This window comes from Chroicocephalus ridibundus, chromosome 1 (genome assembly GCF_963924245.1).
Source record: "Chroicocephalus ridibundus chromosome 1, bChrRid1.1, whole genome shotgun sequence".
In the NCBI taxonomy this organism is placed as follows: Eukaryota; Metazoa; Chordata; class Aves; order Charadriiformes; family Laridae; genus Chroicocephalus; species Chroicocephalus ridibundus.
In genome coordinates, this window is record NC_086284.1 from 36,500,086 (window position 1) to 36,515,252 (window position 15,167).

Here is a 15,167-nt window from a genome sequence, read left to right on the forward strand (position 1 = left end):
ACTGTGTAGCATAAATGTGGTGTCAGAGGAAAGAGATCCACACTTAGTAAAATATAGATTAACCAATCAGTTTTAGGATGGAACTCTAAATTCATGAAGGGGAATCTATGATACGGTATCCATATGAGAAAACAGAGCACAGGGGCCTGAAGAAATCCCTTCCACTCCTTTGCATGGTGTTCCAGAAAGAGAAATATATCTTGCCTCTGGCAAAGGATTAATTAGGTTCTGTTAAATTCACGGTGGGTTTTGAAGCACAGAAGGGAAGACCAACAAAAATGTCTCCCCCTTTCTTTAGCCATACCACGTTCTTCATCTTGCATGCCAAGGGAAGGAGAATCGATGCTGGGGGAGTTTCAGCATGTCTGGATTTAACGTTACAGAGTATTTGTGCAACTGCCTATTCATTACACCTCCTTTTCTCATCGTCATGGCACAGATGATGTTGCCATTCTCAGAGCTCTCATCTGCCGTGTTTATTAAATCTTTATATAAACTGCTTGTGGTAGCACTATGTGCAGACAATTGTGACAACGGAGATACTTCAGTGCTGGGCTCCCTGGAAAGACGATGTTTTCCTTGATTCATCACAGCCACACAACTGTGCACCATACAATTATATAGTCCTAGAAAGAGAGGTCTCCATGCCTCAGTAATAGTTTTATTGAGAAGACCAGGCTATAGAAGATGATGGAGACCTGAAGCACCTCACCTACAGCTCCCACGAGTCGCTGCTACCTTGCAGGGTAAAAAAAAGTAATGCCAACCGCTATGGAACAGCACAATCTGAGCCAGCCCAACAAGCCAAAAAGTTCTCAGTCCTGGCCCTGAGGGGGAGGGAGGAAATGCCTTTCAGAAAGAAGATAAGTATTCCCCTCTTCCCACCCCCAATTTTCCCACCAAAAACTTCAACTGATGGGAAACAGCTTTTCCCCTTATATATCAGATTTGGCAGAAAATCTTCCGATCTTTATTTCATGCAGCCATTTCCACCTCTTTAATGGCAATATAGGCATTACACTACAAGAGTTTTAATGGCATTTGTTTCGAAGGATAACTTCTGAGCATTATACTATTTCTACTCTTTTTTTTTAAGTGTTAGATTTGACCTCCTGACAGCCACCCCCCAAAAAAACCCACAACTCCTTAAGGTGAATTTATCATTTGTCTGAATAGTCAAAAAGGTTAAAATAACTGTGATAAACTTCATTTAAAAAAAAAATACAAAAGAAATCACCAGTCTTCATTAGTTAATTTAACACACTGTATTTTATATGCAACAATTATTTAATAAAACAATCACTAAAAATCATTACATTGTTATTATTACACTTAGAAATCTAAACAAAAGTGAAGTTACAAGTGCACGGCATTAGGCACTAATAGCATAGAATTACCTTTGAATCCTTAGCATAGTAAAGGGTACGCCCCCGAAGTTTGAAATAACGCTTTTTCCACCTCTGAAAAGAACTGGTTTGCTTCAGTAGTAATCCTTCTTTTATACTTGTCTGAAAAATATTAAAATACAGAAGACACAGTAAATACATATCTAAATTACCACGCATACAAATGTAAGTTACACTTTTAAAAATTTATGTTACGTCTCATATAACCGTGAACTTAAATTCGTATCTATTCACATTAAATTGAGACTAATTCTCTGGACAACCAGACTTTGCACTGCTGTTTTTTAAACAATGACAATGTTGGCAAAATGATAATTTTACACGTAAACTGAAAAGGCGGTCTAGAGGCCTATAATTATTGTGAAGAACACAAAATAATTCAACTGTCTGGACAGCTGCAAATCCACAAATAATAAAGTGAGCAACAACTGATGGTGGCACAGTTCAGAAAAAATTACTAAAAACCTTCTACACAAGGTCATTTCCGGTTCCAAATTTGATTATGTTGAGGAGAAAAACATTTTCCACATGGGCACTAATTCAACAAGGGACTTAAACGCGTGTCTGATTCAAGCACGTCCATTATGCCTTTAAAACAGAGGGACTGATCCAGTACGATGCAAGTCATGCGTGACTTCAAGTGCATTGCTGAACTGAAGCTTTCAACGTGAAATCAGCTTACCGTTAGGAATAATTATTATATGGAAAGTATGAGAACGTAACAGCTAAGGATATTTTTATCAAGCAAATATTTTTAGTCAAAAAACGATTCGCCGATCCAAACCTTTCCACTGCAGACTGAACCCTGCCTACATAAAGCCCTTTTTTTCCAAATGAGTAAGACACAAATTAGCATATTTTAAAGGGGTATGCTGCTTTCGCCACCGTGTGTGGGATTCATCCAACCGATTACAGAAATTCTCCACTTAATCAGATGAAATGACAGAGCATACTAATTGCATGAGGCTCAAAATTCATTTTCTTCAGCTTTGAAGCAATCATAGGGTATGAGGCAAAGCAACTACATTTGGATATTATATTCCAAAATGCTTCCAGAATATTTACAATTTGTAGTGTAATAACGAGATGCAAATCTTATAATTTCTAGACGATGTGATATAAACATCACTTAAAGTTATTCTAGACCTTTTAGAGACTTAACCAAGACCTGACCTAAAGTTCATAAACATCTTCTGTTATCAGATGTCAAATTCTACTTAGCTTAAATGCAAGCAATAAAAATACAGAAAAAGCAGAAATTAGATTGAAAATGAAATGAGAAACATCGCTGTTACGTTTCGCACCCTTCAGTTAGATACTCCTAATGTCACAAACTAAGAATATGGTCCAACAATCACAAAGCAATTGAATTAATGCTCTTGAAAAAGCAACCCTCTGAGGTTAATTTGGATTTATCTCCCTTTACTTCACGTGCCAACCACCTGGACCAAGGCATTTGGTCAGCCCTCCGGCTCCTGCTCAGGGGTAGCAACCCCCCGCTGAAAGGGTCTGCTCACCACACACCGTTTTAAGATTCCTTGCGATTTTCTGACCAGACTCTAAGATAAGCTAGTTATATACGATATAAATAGATTTAATCAGTTAGCACATACAAGCACTTATTCAAAGCTAGTTGTTGTATCCCTGCAGCACCTCTGTTTCATATCGCTCTCTAAGATTTTGGAAGCTCATCCCACGGGATGGGAGTAGATGACTTGTGTGTTTATCAAGGGTCGGAAGACGTAAGACCAGAGAAATTCAGTTCCAAGGAAACAGTACTTCACATACATGGCAGGCACTAACTTACTGGAAAAATTTCCAAAATGAAAGGAAATCCACGTTCCCTAAAACACACTATGTGTACTACGAGACACAGAACATACATCATACTGAATACTTTCAGGAATTTTTAAATCTGTTCAAAGAACATAAATCTCCCTAAACCTTGAGTAATTACTCAGTAAAGAATTAATTAACTCTTCCATGTAATTTTTATGCCTACATAAGCCATTTCCCCCTATTTCTACTCACCCCTTAAAAGACCAATATCCCTAAATCAAATTAATAACTTCAAAATTAAATCCATTTTGCAAATCAGCCATTTCAAATTAACTCCCTACAGTTGGCAGTAGATAACCATGCAGGCTCTACAGAATGTATTTTTGTATCAAAATGTTAAAAAAAATAAAACATTTATCCAAGAAATGTAAGCACTCCATAGAATCACAGAACGGTTTGGGTTGGAAAGCCCCTTAAAGATCAACTAGTTCCAACCCCCCTGCCACGGGCAGGGACACCTCCCACTAGATCAGGTTGCTCAAATGAAGTAGACATCTGAAGTTTACATTTTACCACCAATAGATATACTGGGCTGAGGTCTGAGCATCTTAAATAGACAATTCCATGGCTGCAGGCATCACAACTGAGCATAAAGCTTTGGCCCGATATCCTTAATTAACTTCATACAGCATTTAAAACGTGCAAAAAACTTCCAGCTGCCAACCAAGTTATTAGGTAATCTGCTAATAATGCTTTCCTGAATCTACACACAAGTCACAGCACTTACAGTAATTTGAGATCGGAAGGGACCTCTCAGGTTGTTGAATTTAGGTCCACGTTGTTGCCTACAACCAGGTCACATAAAATTTTTCAAAAGCGTTGATCAGGCTACAGCTGCACCTTAAGAAAGAGATCGGTACCCTTTCCTCTCCCAATGGCAGTTAAGACAGCGCTCCAAGATCTCGCTGTTCTGAGAAACCTTCGTCTAATTAATCTCAGCTTGACATTAAATCTGAAGCGTAAGCAATAATCACTGCCAGTTATGTTAACGCCTTTCCTACTGTAATTTAGGAGAAACAAGAAATGCACATCCCACAATCCCACACTACTTCTCACTTCTACAAAATTACCTCTCATCTGCTTGCCAAAACCTCTCACTTCCCCACACAGCATCTTGTATCATCTAGTAATATAACATCCCCCCCAGAAGTACTGGACTATAATAAGAATAGAATAGAATAGAATAGAATAGAATAGAATAGAATAGAATAGAATAGAATAGAATAGAATAGAATAGAATAGAATAGAATAGAATAGAATAGAATAGAATAGAATAGAATAGAACCACTATTATAGAATCACTAATAATCTTTACTGCTTTAGCCATTAAGAAAATGATTCACAATATTACAATCTCTACATCACAGTGCTCCACAGTGGTATATTTTCCTGAAGAAATCTAATTATAAAAATCGTAGCCACATTTCATAAAATTAAGAACGTGTACATATGTGTGCAATCACCCAAGAATGCTGAATGCAACTCTGTGTTGCCATAATGTAAATGACAAAAATAAATGGGATTTGTGGGTATTTTGATCACTAAAAACTGAGAGGCATCTTCTTTTATATCAGCAGATTTTAAAATATTAGGTCTATAACATTTGAAAATTCAAAACTAACAGTTCTAATTTCAAAGACAATGAACCACACTGCCTTACTTCTCATTTACTCTGTTTATAAAGTCCCACATTTGCGCGAAAGTCAAATTTTTTACTTCTGTTGCTCCTAGAAAGACCCAAAGAAAGGGTAAAATATCCTGAACTTATAGAAGAAAACAGTAAACTGACTACGGACGTGTTATTGGCAACTGCAAACTAAAACATTTAATGATTGAAGATAAAACTCTCCCCTCTACTCCTTTTCAGGTATATAAGTGGACATACTGCTCAAAAATGTGTCAGGAGAGTGAAGAAAAGAACATCAGGAAATTTCTGAACATGAGAAGAACGAAAATGAGAATAGAAAAGGACACAAAACAGGGCAGGTCAAACGTAAACAGGAAATTAAGAAGGTGAAGAAGAATTTTAAGATCACGTTGCAACAGATGCTCACGCTGAGACTAAAATGTTCCTTAAATACTTTGAAAGATGAAAGACAGCTAGGGGGTTGGCAGGATCATTTTTCAGCAGAGGTATGAAAAGGGTAACTCAAGGATGAGAAGATCACAGCAAAGAAGCTCAACAAATTCTTGGCATCTGTCTTTACCAATGAAGATGATGGGACAGTATCTCACACAACGTGTTCTTTGTAACATCAAAACAGCTACATCAACACGAAGCACGCATAGAGGAAGTACCAGAGCAGCCAAATCACTAACTCATGTGGACCAGATGGCACTGACCTGAGAGCCTTGAAGGTCCTGAAAGGATCACTGATACCAACTTCCAATACGGGTCCATAGAAAAGAATAATATTGCTGAGCCCATACACACCCCATGGGAAAAAGTCACCAGAGCTTTTGTAAAGAAAAATACTGCCTTGCTACCTGCAGGGAGTTCAGGGGGTGGAGAGGAAAGCATGGGGATAAATGAAGATCCAGTGGACTTAGACTTTCAGAAAACCTTTGGCAGGGCTTCCCAGTAAAGGCTACTGAAGAAATTAAGTTAGAATGAAATTGGGAAAAGGGTATTTATGTGGAAAGTTGCTTGAGGGATAGGAAGCACAAGTAGGGCTTAACAGTCACTCTCTTCTGGATTGCCTAGGAATCAGGTTTATTCAAATTCAGTGCCCCAAAGAAGGATCACACAACGAAATCTCCATATTTGCAGAAGATACTAAGTTCTTTCAAGTAGTCAAATTCCATGCCAATGGTGAGGAACTCAAAGGGCGTTATAAAACTGAGCAAGAGAGCAAAGAGGCAGAAAACAAGCTTTAGCCCAGGCCAATGTAAAATGTTCTGCTTCGGGGAAAAAATCTAAACCTCACGAACATTCTCACATCAACTTTGAGTGGAGAAGAAATCTGGGAGTCACGGTTCACAGGTGTCTGTGCTCAACCACAGCCAGAAAAGCCAAAAAAATTTGGCTGTCACCAAGAAAAGTAACAAAATCAACACAGAGGATGTCATTTTGCTGCTATATAAAACACTGGTGTACCAGACAGTTCTGCTCTCTCCAACTCAAGAAACAGGGTTAAGAGAAGGTACAAAGAAAGGCAACACAAATGATTCAGAGGATGGAGCAGCTGCCTTACAAAGAAAGGCTAAAAAGGATGGAACTCTTCAGTTTGAAGAGCAAAAGACCAAGGGAGTAATACAATCAAACTTTATAAAAGCATTAAAGCAGAGTATGGTGAATGCAGAAGTGTTGCTCACCAAATCCCACCATATTATAACAAGGAGGGATGTGATTAAACTATATTGAGATCAGCTTAACAAAGATAAAAAGCAGCACATCTGTACATTAACAGGCAGTGATTTCATGAAGCTTGCTGTCACAAGAGTTTGTAGAGGCAGCATGTACACAAAGAGGATTAGACAAATTCAAACTCTGTATGCAGTCCCTTTAATCCACCACGGGGAAGGACCAGGGGAATGGACTGCAGCCATACTCACATCATCCTGCTCCTGAACAGCCTTTCCTATTTCGCTGTTGAAGATGGATTCTTGTCTGCCCCAGGAAAAAAATTTGCAGGTTCAATTTTTCCCACGATGTTGACAGTATCTCTTTTGCTTTGAAGTCATAGAATGTGTTGGGTTGGAAGGGACCTTTAAAGGTCATCTAGTCCAACCCCCCTGCAGTAAGCAGGGACATCTTCAACTAGATCAGGTTGCTCAGAGCCTCATCAAGCCTGGCCTTGAACTTCGCCAGGGATGGGGCCTCCACCACCTCTCTGGGCAACCTGTGCCAGTGTCTCACCACCCTCAAGTTGGATGTTTGTGTTTGGATGCAGACCTAGGCCCTCATTTAGTAAAATAATTAATATTTGGATTGTTGACAGACTAGGCCATTAAAGAAAAAAATAAAAAAAGAGACAGTAGTATTTTATATTGTTTAACCCCCTTCTGTGACACTTCCTATTCATATGAATTTGCAAAGTTGAGTATTGAAATAAAACCAATCCTTTTCTTTTTAGTATTGTGGAGAGTTTGGTACATTTTCACCATCTGCACAGACATGGCTTTAGGCAGTCAGTCTTCGTTAAGTTAAAAGGTAAAGTCTCACAGCTCATATTAACTCAGAGCCCCTTAAAATATTCCATGTGTTCAGCAAGTGGAAAATTACTTTTATCATTAAAAAATGTGACAATCAAACTCTTGATTTTGATTTAAATTATGACCTGGGAATTCCAAGCTTGTGATTTTCTTGACAATCTCTATACAACAGCTTCCATTACTGTCACTTATGCTGACAGATTTTTCATTAGTTACGTCAAAATAAAAATAGATTTTTATCTGCCAAGAATAAAAACTTCATCAGATGCTCAGTGCAAGGTTACATTTTTATTGAAGATTCCTGATCATAGTGAAGGGAGCCCAGCATCTGAAAATTAAAACCAAACCAAGAGCTATGTTATACCTATGAATTTATACAGCTAAAAACGGTCAAAATGAAATTGAAAAACAATATGATCACGTTGACTATATAACAGTGCTTTAATTTCAAGAAAATTTTAATTAGAAAAGGTACCATCAAAAACTGATCGCTCAGTGGAACACGTGGAGCTGTATCGTGGGGTACGTAAAGCACCAGGCTTGCCTCAACGGAGATGCCCCAGACCGCTGCTGCTAACGCATCCTCCAGGTCACATTAGTGTCACAGAAATCACAAAAAGCGACGAGTTGCATATGCTCAGTCTGTCATTGTTGATGACTACAGTTATCCCTGTCCCATTAAAGGGAAAAAAACCCCAACAGTCTAGCTAGCTTTGAGAAAACAGCTTTCCAAAAATCCCAGAATGAAAGCCAGCCACACTCCCCCACCCCCATCCCCACCACAACACTAACCTGTGATTAAGCATCATTGGTTTTGTGTAATACTAAACCAATATGTTCTTCCAAAGTTATTCTTATATTCCATATTTTTGGGGCCCTTTATGTGGACGGATTTAGCCTAAGTGAAACTGTAATACAAATTAATGCAATTGTACAGCTTATGCAGTGCACTTCTTCCTCAACATTGTTCTCCTTTCATGTTCCCTTCCAGCCTACGTTGTGGAAACAGATTTTGCATTACTGTTGTTAAAAAATAAATATATATATTTTTTTTTTTATATGGTAGTCTAGTAAAACATGAATATGAATTTGCAGATAAATTGCCATAACAAAGATATCTTGGCAGCAAGGTGAAGTTCAAATAGCAGATTGTTTTAAAAATAGAGGTTATAGCATATGTCAAAAATGCAAAGGATATTGCCATATTAGGATGAAACGTTACACTGGGAATTAAAAGACACAAAAAAACCTATTTTAGATATGAACTCGATACTAGACTGAGAATTGGAGAAGAAACTTTATCTGCAGTTCAAGTATTTAAACTCCTAACTTCCACCCATGTACAACATGTTGATCTCGCTCTGGGTTCCCATTAATCAGGGCATGAAACAGCTGTAATACACTGAAAAAAGGATAAAACACTTTATAGGGACTGTGACTTAGTGCCAAAGATTTAAGGGTCTTGGTGTTATTACACAACTCAGCTAACTTAGTCTTAGAGTAGTATTTTATAGCTACCATTTAGCGCTTCAAAAGCTGTTCCTTTTAAATTAACATGCTCTGGGCAGAGGGTTTTAAAACAACTAAGTCTAACTGGTTTTGAGACAGAAGAATATAAGTGGTACATATCTCAGGAAGAAAAAAACTGGAAAAAATAAAACCCATAATAAACAGTTAAAGCACTCAGCTGGCAAGATTTTTTCCTTTACCAGAGTTATTTAGGTCTTGGTCTCAACTAAGTAGGAGGAGCACACAACACACTTGCCAGTCTGTAAAGTATATGCAGTAAAAGTCCAAAATAAACCATTTTGCCACCTCACACAGCAAAATGCGGGGGAAAAAAAATCCCATTACATTTCCACAGGAAAGAGCAAACTCTTCCTCTAGTTCTATCCAGTGTAAATATGCAAATAACAGTTGATCAGTTACTTGAGGAAATTACAAAAGCATCATATAACAAAAATATATATTAAACACTGCTACAAGCTTTTAAATGATCCTTTCTTGAAAACAAATCATAAATTAAGATTGTCATAGCAAACCTTCTGTGTTTTACTTCTTGCAGTTTTAATTTTTGCCCCTCCAAGAATGTTTAAACAAATTCCAGTGATGCTGTCAGACTTCCTAGGAGCTACGCTGGGTGGAAAGGAGCCTACGCAGAGCCACTTAGAGCTTGTGACTCTCCAGGGAAAGCTGGGGAACAACTTATTTCCTTCTGTCAGGCTTTTTCTACATCTCTATCTGACTTCCACTGATCAAATTAGGAAAGAGAAAAAGCTTTTAGCAACAGAATTCACACAAGGCCAGGAAGAGCTGTAGAAGAGAATAAAACAGTTCAGTTGGAAGGGACCTACAGCCATCATTTAGTCCAAAACATACACATTGTAAACATAAAATTGCAGGAAATCTCAGTACCACGCAAATGGGTTTAAAAAGAGTAAGTTCTTACAATCTTTGTATTTATTCACTTCTCTGAAAAGATGAAAAATGTAAAAATACCATCCCATCCGTTCACTCCTTAGCCTTTTTTAAATTACCAGCCATCGTTAGAAGGTGATCGGTCATCGCAGTTGATAACTTACTCGATACTGAAATCTATAGAGACAAATAGACACCAATTTCACAGACACTGTATCCCTGTGATCTGCAGATTCCTGACGTGTTTAGAATTACAGAGAAGTTTATTAACTGAATACCCAAGAATTCCTGAATTTTTATAGTCTTTCCGATTGCTGCAGATACAGAGATTACATGCTTTAATCTAATTCAGTGGCTGCACTCCACTGCAAGTTTATATTGGCCCCAATTTTGTTTTACTGGATGGCACATAAAGTCCTTGATACACATTAATCATGTTTTGAATTACATTTTCTAGTATTTTTCCACTAACAGTCTTAGCTTAATACTCTTACTTCTAGAATAGTTAAATCAATAAAACCTTTAACTCCGTAATAACTCAAAAGCAAGGATCGGGATCTCTCACTTACCTACACAACTTTTCAGGCATGGGGAGACTAACAATAATATATTTCCCCCTATTGAGAAATTAATCTTTACGTGAGAAGGCTGGGAATCTAATTTGAGTGACGATGGTAAAACTGTACCAGTGAAATATGCAAAAAGGAAAAAAAACACCCCAACATACAGCAACAGGCACTTAGAAGAGCTAATGTAACACAGATAGGGAAAAATCCTTTTGATTATCATCAAAATTATTTAGAGAAAGTAGAAATACAGGATAAATACACCACAGATAGATTGGCAACGTATTCCCAGTTTGACTGCAGATTTTATGTGTCACCTGGGGCAAAGCAGTTACTGTCTGTTCTTTGGTCTCCACACTGCAAAAAAACCCAACTTTCTTTATTCTCCTCCACAAGAGTCTGGTTGTGATTTCTTATCATTTTATTGAATGTCTCACTAGAAGTAGCATTTCATTTTGATACAATTTGTTCATGAATGACTTTTTGAATGACGGGGACTTCAGAAGTAATAAAAGTGGAACTAAAAAAAATACACGATCCCTACTATCCTTTATGATCAGAATGATAGAAAAAAATTGTTGAAAAGCACAGAACTGTAAACAACGCTCCAGGATAAAAAGCTGCATTTTGAGACAAGGAATAACACAGAACTTTTTAAATACTTGTACTGTGTAACTAATACTAGTACCATAGGCTCAGCTTACATATATTGACAATTAAGGAGCATGGTTTTTGCAGAATCACAGAACAGTTGAGGTTGAAAGGGACCTCTGTAGACCCATCTAGTCCAGCCCCCCTCACAAAGCAGTCACCTACAGCAGTTCGCCCAAGACTATGTCCAGTTGAGACTATCTCCAGTTGGAGAACATCTCCAAGGATGGAGACTCTATAACCTCCCCGGGCAACCTGTTCCAGTGTTCGATTAAAATAGAAAAAAAAAAAAAAAAAAAAAAGAAAGGGGGCAAAAAAAAAGCTTTTTCTTCTGTTTAGATGGCATTTCCTATATTTCAGTTTGTGCCTATTGCCTCTTGTCCTGTCACTGGTCACCACTAAGTCTGGCTCTGTTTTCTTTACACTCCTCAGATATTTGTGCATATTTATAAGATCCCCCTGAGCCTTCTCTTCTCCAAGCTAAACAGTCCCACCTCTCTCAGCCCCTTCTCCTACCAAAGATGCACCAGTCATCTTTGTGGCCCTTCACTGGACTCTCTCTCCAGTACGTCCATGTCTCTCTTCTACTGAGAAGCCCTGAACTGGACACAGCACTCCAGGTGCATCCTCACCAGTGCTGAGTAGAGGGTCACCTCCCTTGACCTGCTGGCAATACTCCTCTTACTGCAGCCCAGGGTACCGTTGGCCTTCAATGCCCCATGGTCCTTCTCTGCCAAACTGCCAAGCTGCTTTCCAACCAGTCAGACCCGTGCCTGACACAGCAATTGCCTTTGCTGAACTTCATGAGGTTTCTGCTGCCCCTTTTCTCCAGCCTGTCCCTCTGAATGGCAGCACAGCCTTCTGGTGTATCAGCCACTCCTCCTCATTTTGTATTGTCTGTACACTTTCTGTGGTTATGCTCTCTATTATCGTCCTGGCCATTATTTAAGATGTTACACAGCATTGTCCCCAGTAACAACCCCTGGGGTACACCAGTAGTGACTGACCTCTAACTGGACTTTGTGTCAATGATCACAACACTTTGAGCCTGGCAGCTCACCCAGTTTTCTGTCCATCTCACCATCCATTTATCCAGCTTGTACTTCATCAGTCTGTCTACAAGCGCATTATGGGAGACAGTGTCAAAAGTCTTGCTGAATTCAAGATAACAATATCCATTGCTCTGTCCTCATCCACTGACCTAGTCACTTGGCTGCAGAATGCTATCAGACCAATGGCTTCCTCATCATAAAACCATGCTGATTCCTCGTGATCACCATCTTTCATGTATTTGGAAATGGTTTTCAGGGTTACTTGCTCCATCACCTTCCAAGGGACTGAGATGAGGCTGACTTCCCCAATCCCGTCTGTATTTCCCCAAATCCTCCTTCTCACTCTTCCTGAATATGAGTAATATTTGCATTCTTCTAGTTCTCATGAACCTCCTCCAGTTGCTATGACCTCTGAAAGGTAATAGGAAATGGTCTTGCAATGTCATCAAGCAGTTCCCTCAACACTTGGAGGTGTAACCCATCAGGTTCAGTGGACTTGTGTACATGCAGTTTAAGTGTTTCTGAATTTGACCCTTCTCCACCTAAGGTAAGTCTTCCTTGCTCCTGACTTTCGCACTAGTCTCAGGGACCTGGGATTGCAGAAGGCTGCTCTGACCAGTAAAGACCAAGGTGAAGGCAGCACTGATATTATCTTGGCCTTCTCCATGTCCTTTATCACCAGGTCCCCTGCCTCATTCAGCATAAGGCACAAGTTTGCCCTAGTCTTCCTTTTTCTGCTGATGTACCTGTACATGACCTTTGTGTTGGCCTTCACATTCCTTGAGAGATTCAACTCCAGGTGAGCTTTAGCTTTCCTAACCCCATCCCTTAATGATTTTTTCTCCAAATTCCTTCTGGGTCACTCGCTGCTGCTTCCACCTTTTGCATGCTTCCTCTTTACGTCTGAGTTTTTTCAGAAGCACCTTGTTCACCCGTGCAGTAGACTGCTCTTAAGATTATAGGACTATCACAAACAGCCAGATTCTGACTCTCTGTCTTTCACTCTACCTTCTGTTAGTTCTAAAAGTGAAATTCCTCATAGCAAAACCACACCTTCTTTCTAAGTTTGCTTTTCCTACATTTCCTTACAAATATTATTGAGGTACCCCTTGCACAATTTCTTCCAATCAGGATTTTCTTATACAAAAGTCTAGCAGTTCTAGACGATGTCTGGAGCCCAAACTGGCACCAAAAATCCCAGTTCCAGTTACTGTATTGTAATTAATTTGTAGTTATTAAATTTAGTAGGTCAGTATTTTATAGGTTGGTGTATTTTGGAGGAAAATAGAACAAAAACCAGTTTGTGATATAGTATGAATAAATGCAAAACAGATCGGAAGTTGACTTTCCAGGCCACTAACAGTCCCCTGTAACCTCCGGTAGGTGGCTTATTCATTGCACCTCAATTCTAAACAAGCAGAAAAGGAATAACACTTCCTTGTCTCAAAGCGATGTTATGCTGATACATTAACTTGTTTGTGCTGCTACATATAAACGTACATGTACCTACTGAACCACTATAAATTTATGAAACAGATTATTATCGCAAGAGTGCTGATGAATTCCCCAAAACAGCAAGGCACGTTCAGTAAAGGACAAGGTCTCAGCTGTTTCTAGCGATTCTCATGGTAAAATCCTATTTTCCTTCCCAGTTTTCAGCAGCATCCCCAGTGGAAGCAGAATTCTCACATTACAATGACAGGAGGAAATTCTCTCTTTTGAGATGACCAAACTGGAGAGCAGAAGAATAACATACATCGGACCCTCCCTTCCCCTCTGTTTACTGACAGGAAATAAGAGCCTGTAATTACTTTTGAATTCACATTCCCTTTGTGACCAGGCTCATTCATGTACGTGCTATTTTTTCTCATTCAGAAAACACAGTAAAGCTGCTTCTCCGGAAAGACGATGTCTCTGACCAGAACAGAGCAGATCAGTAATTCTCAGAGTTCTATACAGTATGGCTCATGCTTTTCTATCCATCAGGGAACCTCTTCCCCAGCTCTATATTTTCTGGCTCTTACTCTGTGTCCAAACCCTTGAGTCGTGGAACACAACGCAATACCTCACTTCAGTCCATGGGAAAATCAGGAGTGGATCCTCTTGAAACATATTTCTGGACACATGAAAGAGAAGGAGGCAACTAGACACAGTTAGCATGGACTTGCCAAAGGTAAATCACACCTGAACGTCGAGAAATCTTTTTTAAGACCCCTGTATCAGATAATAGCATAGCACCTCCCATTCCACTTGCTGTTCAACAGCTCTAATTGCTAAAATATAACACGCATAGTCACTTGCTTTTCTTATTTCGGTGAGTTAAGCGGTTAAGTATGGGCTTTGCCTTTTCAATTTTAAACAGCTGGGTGGTAATGTTTTCCATTTAAACAATTTAAATTGCTATTAAGAAAACAGCCCTAGTATAAAACCAAGTAAAACTAGAAACATGAAAATAAATGTGCTAGAATAAAATTTGACTGTAGTTGTGGTTGGTTGGTTTTTGGGTTTGGTGGTGGGTTGGTTGGGTTGGGGTTTTTTTTGAGGAAAGTACTTTCCATATAAATAAATTCTCAGTTTCATAAAACCTGTCACTTTACATATCCATGGTGTAAGAGGATTTGGCACCTTGAAGGTAAAAGCATTTATGTGTTTTACAGTGTGCTTGCTTTCAGGCTGTGATGGAAAAGCTACTTTCCAGGGGAGCTAAAAAAGGCAAATTCTATTTCAGCTTCAATAAAACCTCAAAAATATTCTGAAATCTTTGTTTTAACAGTGTATCCTCCATACTCACTAACAAAACCAGAGACTCATAAAGGACCTAGAAGAGGCACAAAAAGTTCTTTTAGTCCACACTCTCCTCCGAGGTAATACTAACTGTATACAGATTTGCAGAAGCAGGTTATCTATCATCTTGTTCAGGCGTCCCATTTTTTCACTTGAAATTTTTTTTCTGGCTCATTTTTTAGCAAAAAGAGGCCACTATCATCCAACATCTGCATCAGAAGACAGAAAGCCACGAGCAGCAGAAGTGCTGCACGTCATAAGCCTGCATTCATTGCTTCCGTAGAGTTAACCTTCAC

The 15,167-nt window shown here is 38.9% G+C and overlaps 1 protein-coding gene across 1 annotated transcript in view; it reads right to left on the reverse strand.

The window, feature by feature from the left end:
* Positions 1-15,167, reverse strand: part of DGKH (diacylglycerol kinase eta) — a 176,481-nt gene that overhangs the window by 84,760 nt on the left and 76,554 nt on the right. The window contains exon 3 of the mRNA XM_063334985.1: positions 1,398-1,508. Coding sequence (XP_063191055.1) covers positions 1,398-1,508 — 111 coding nt within the window. The remainder of the gene's footprint in view (positions 1-1,397; positions 1,509-15,167) is intronic.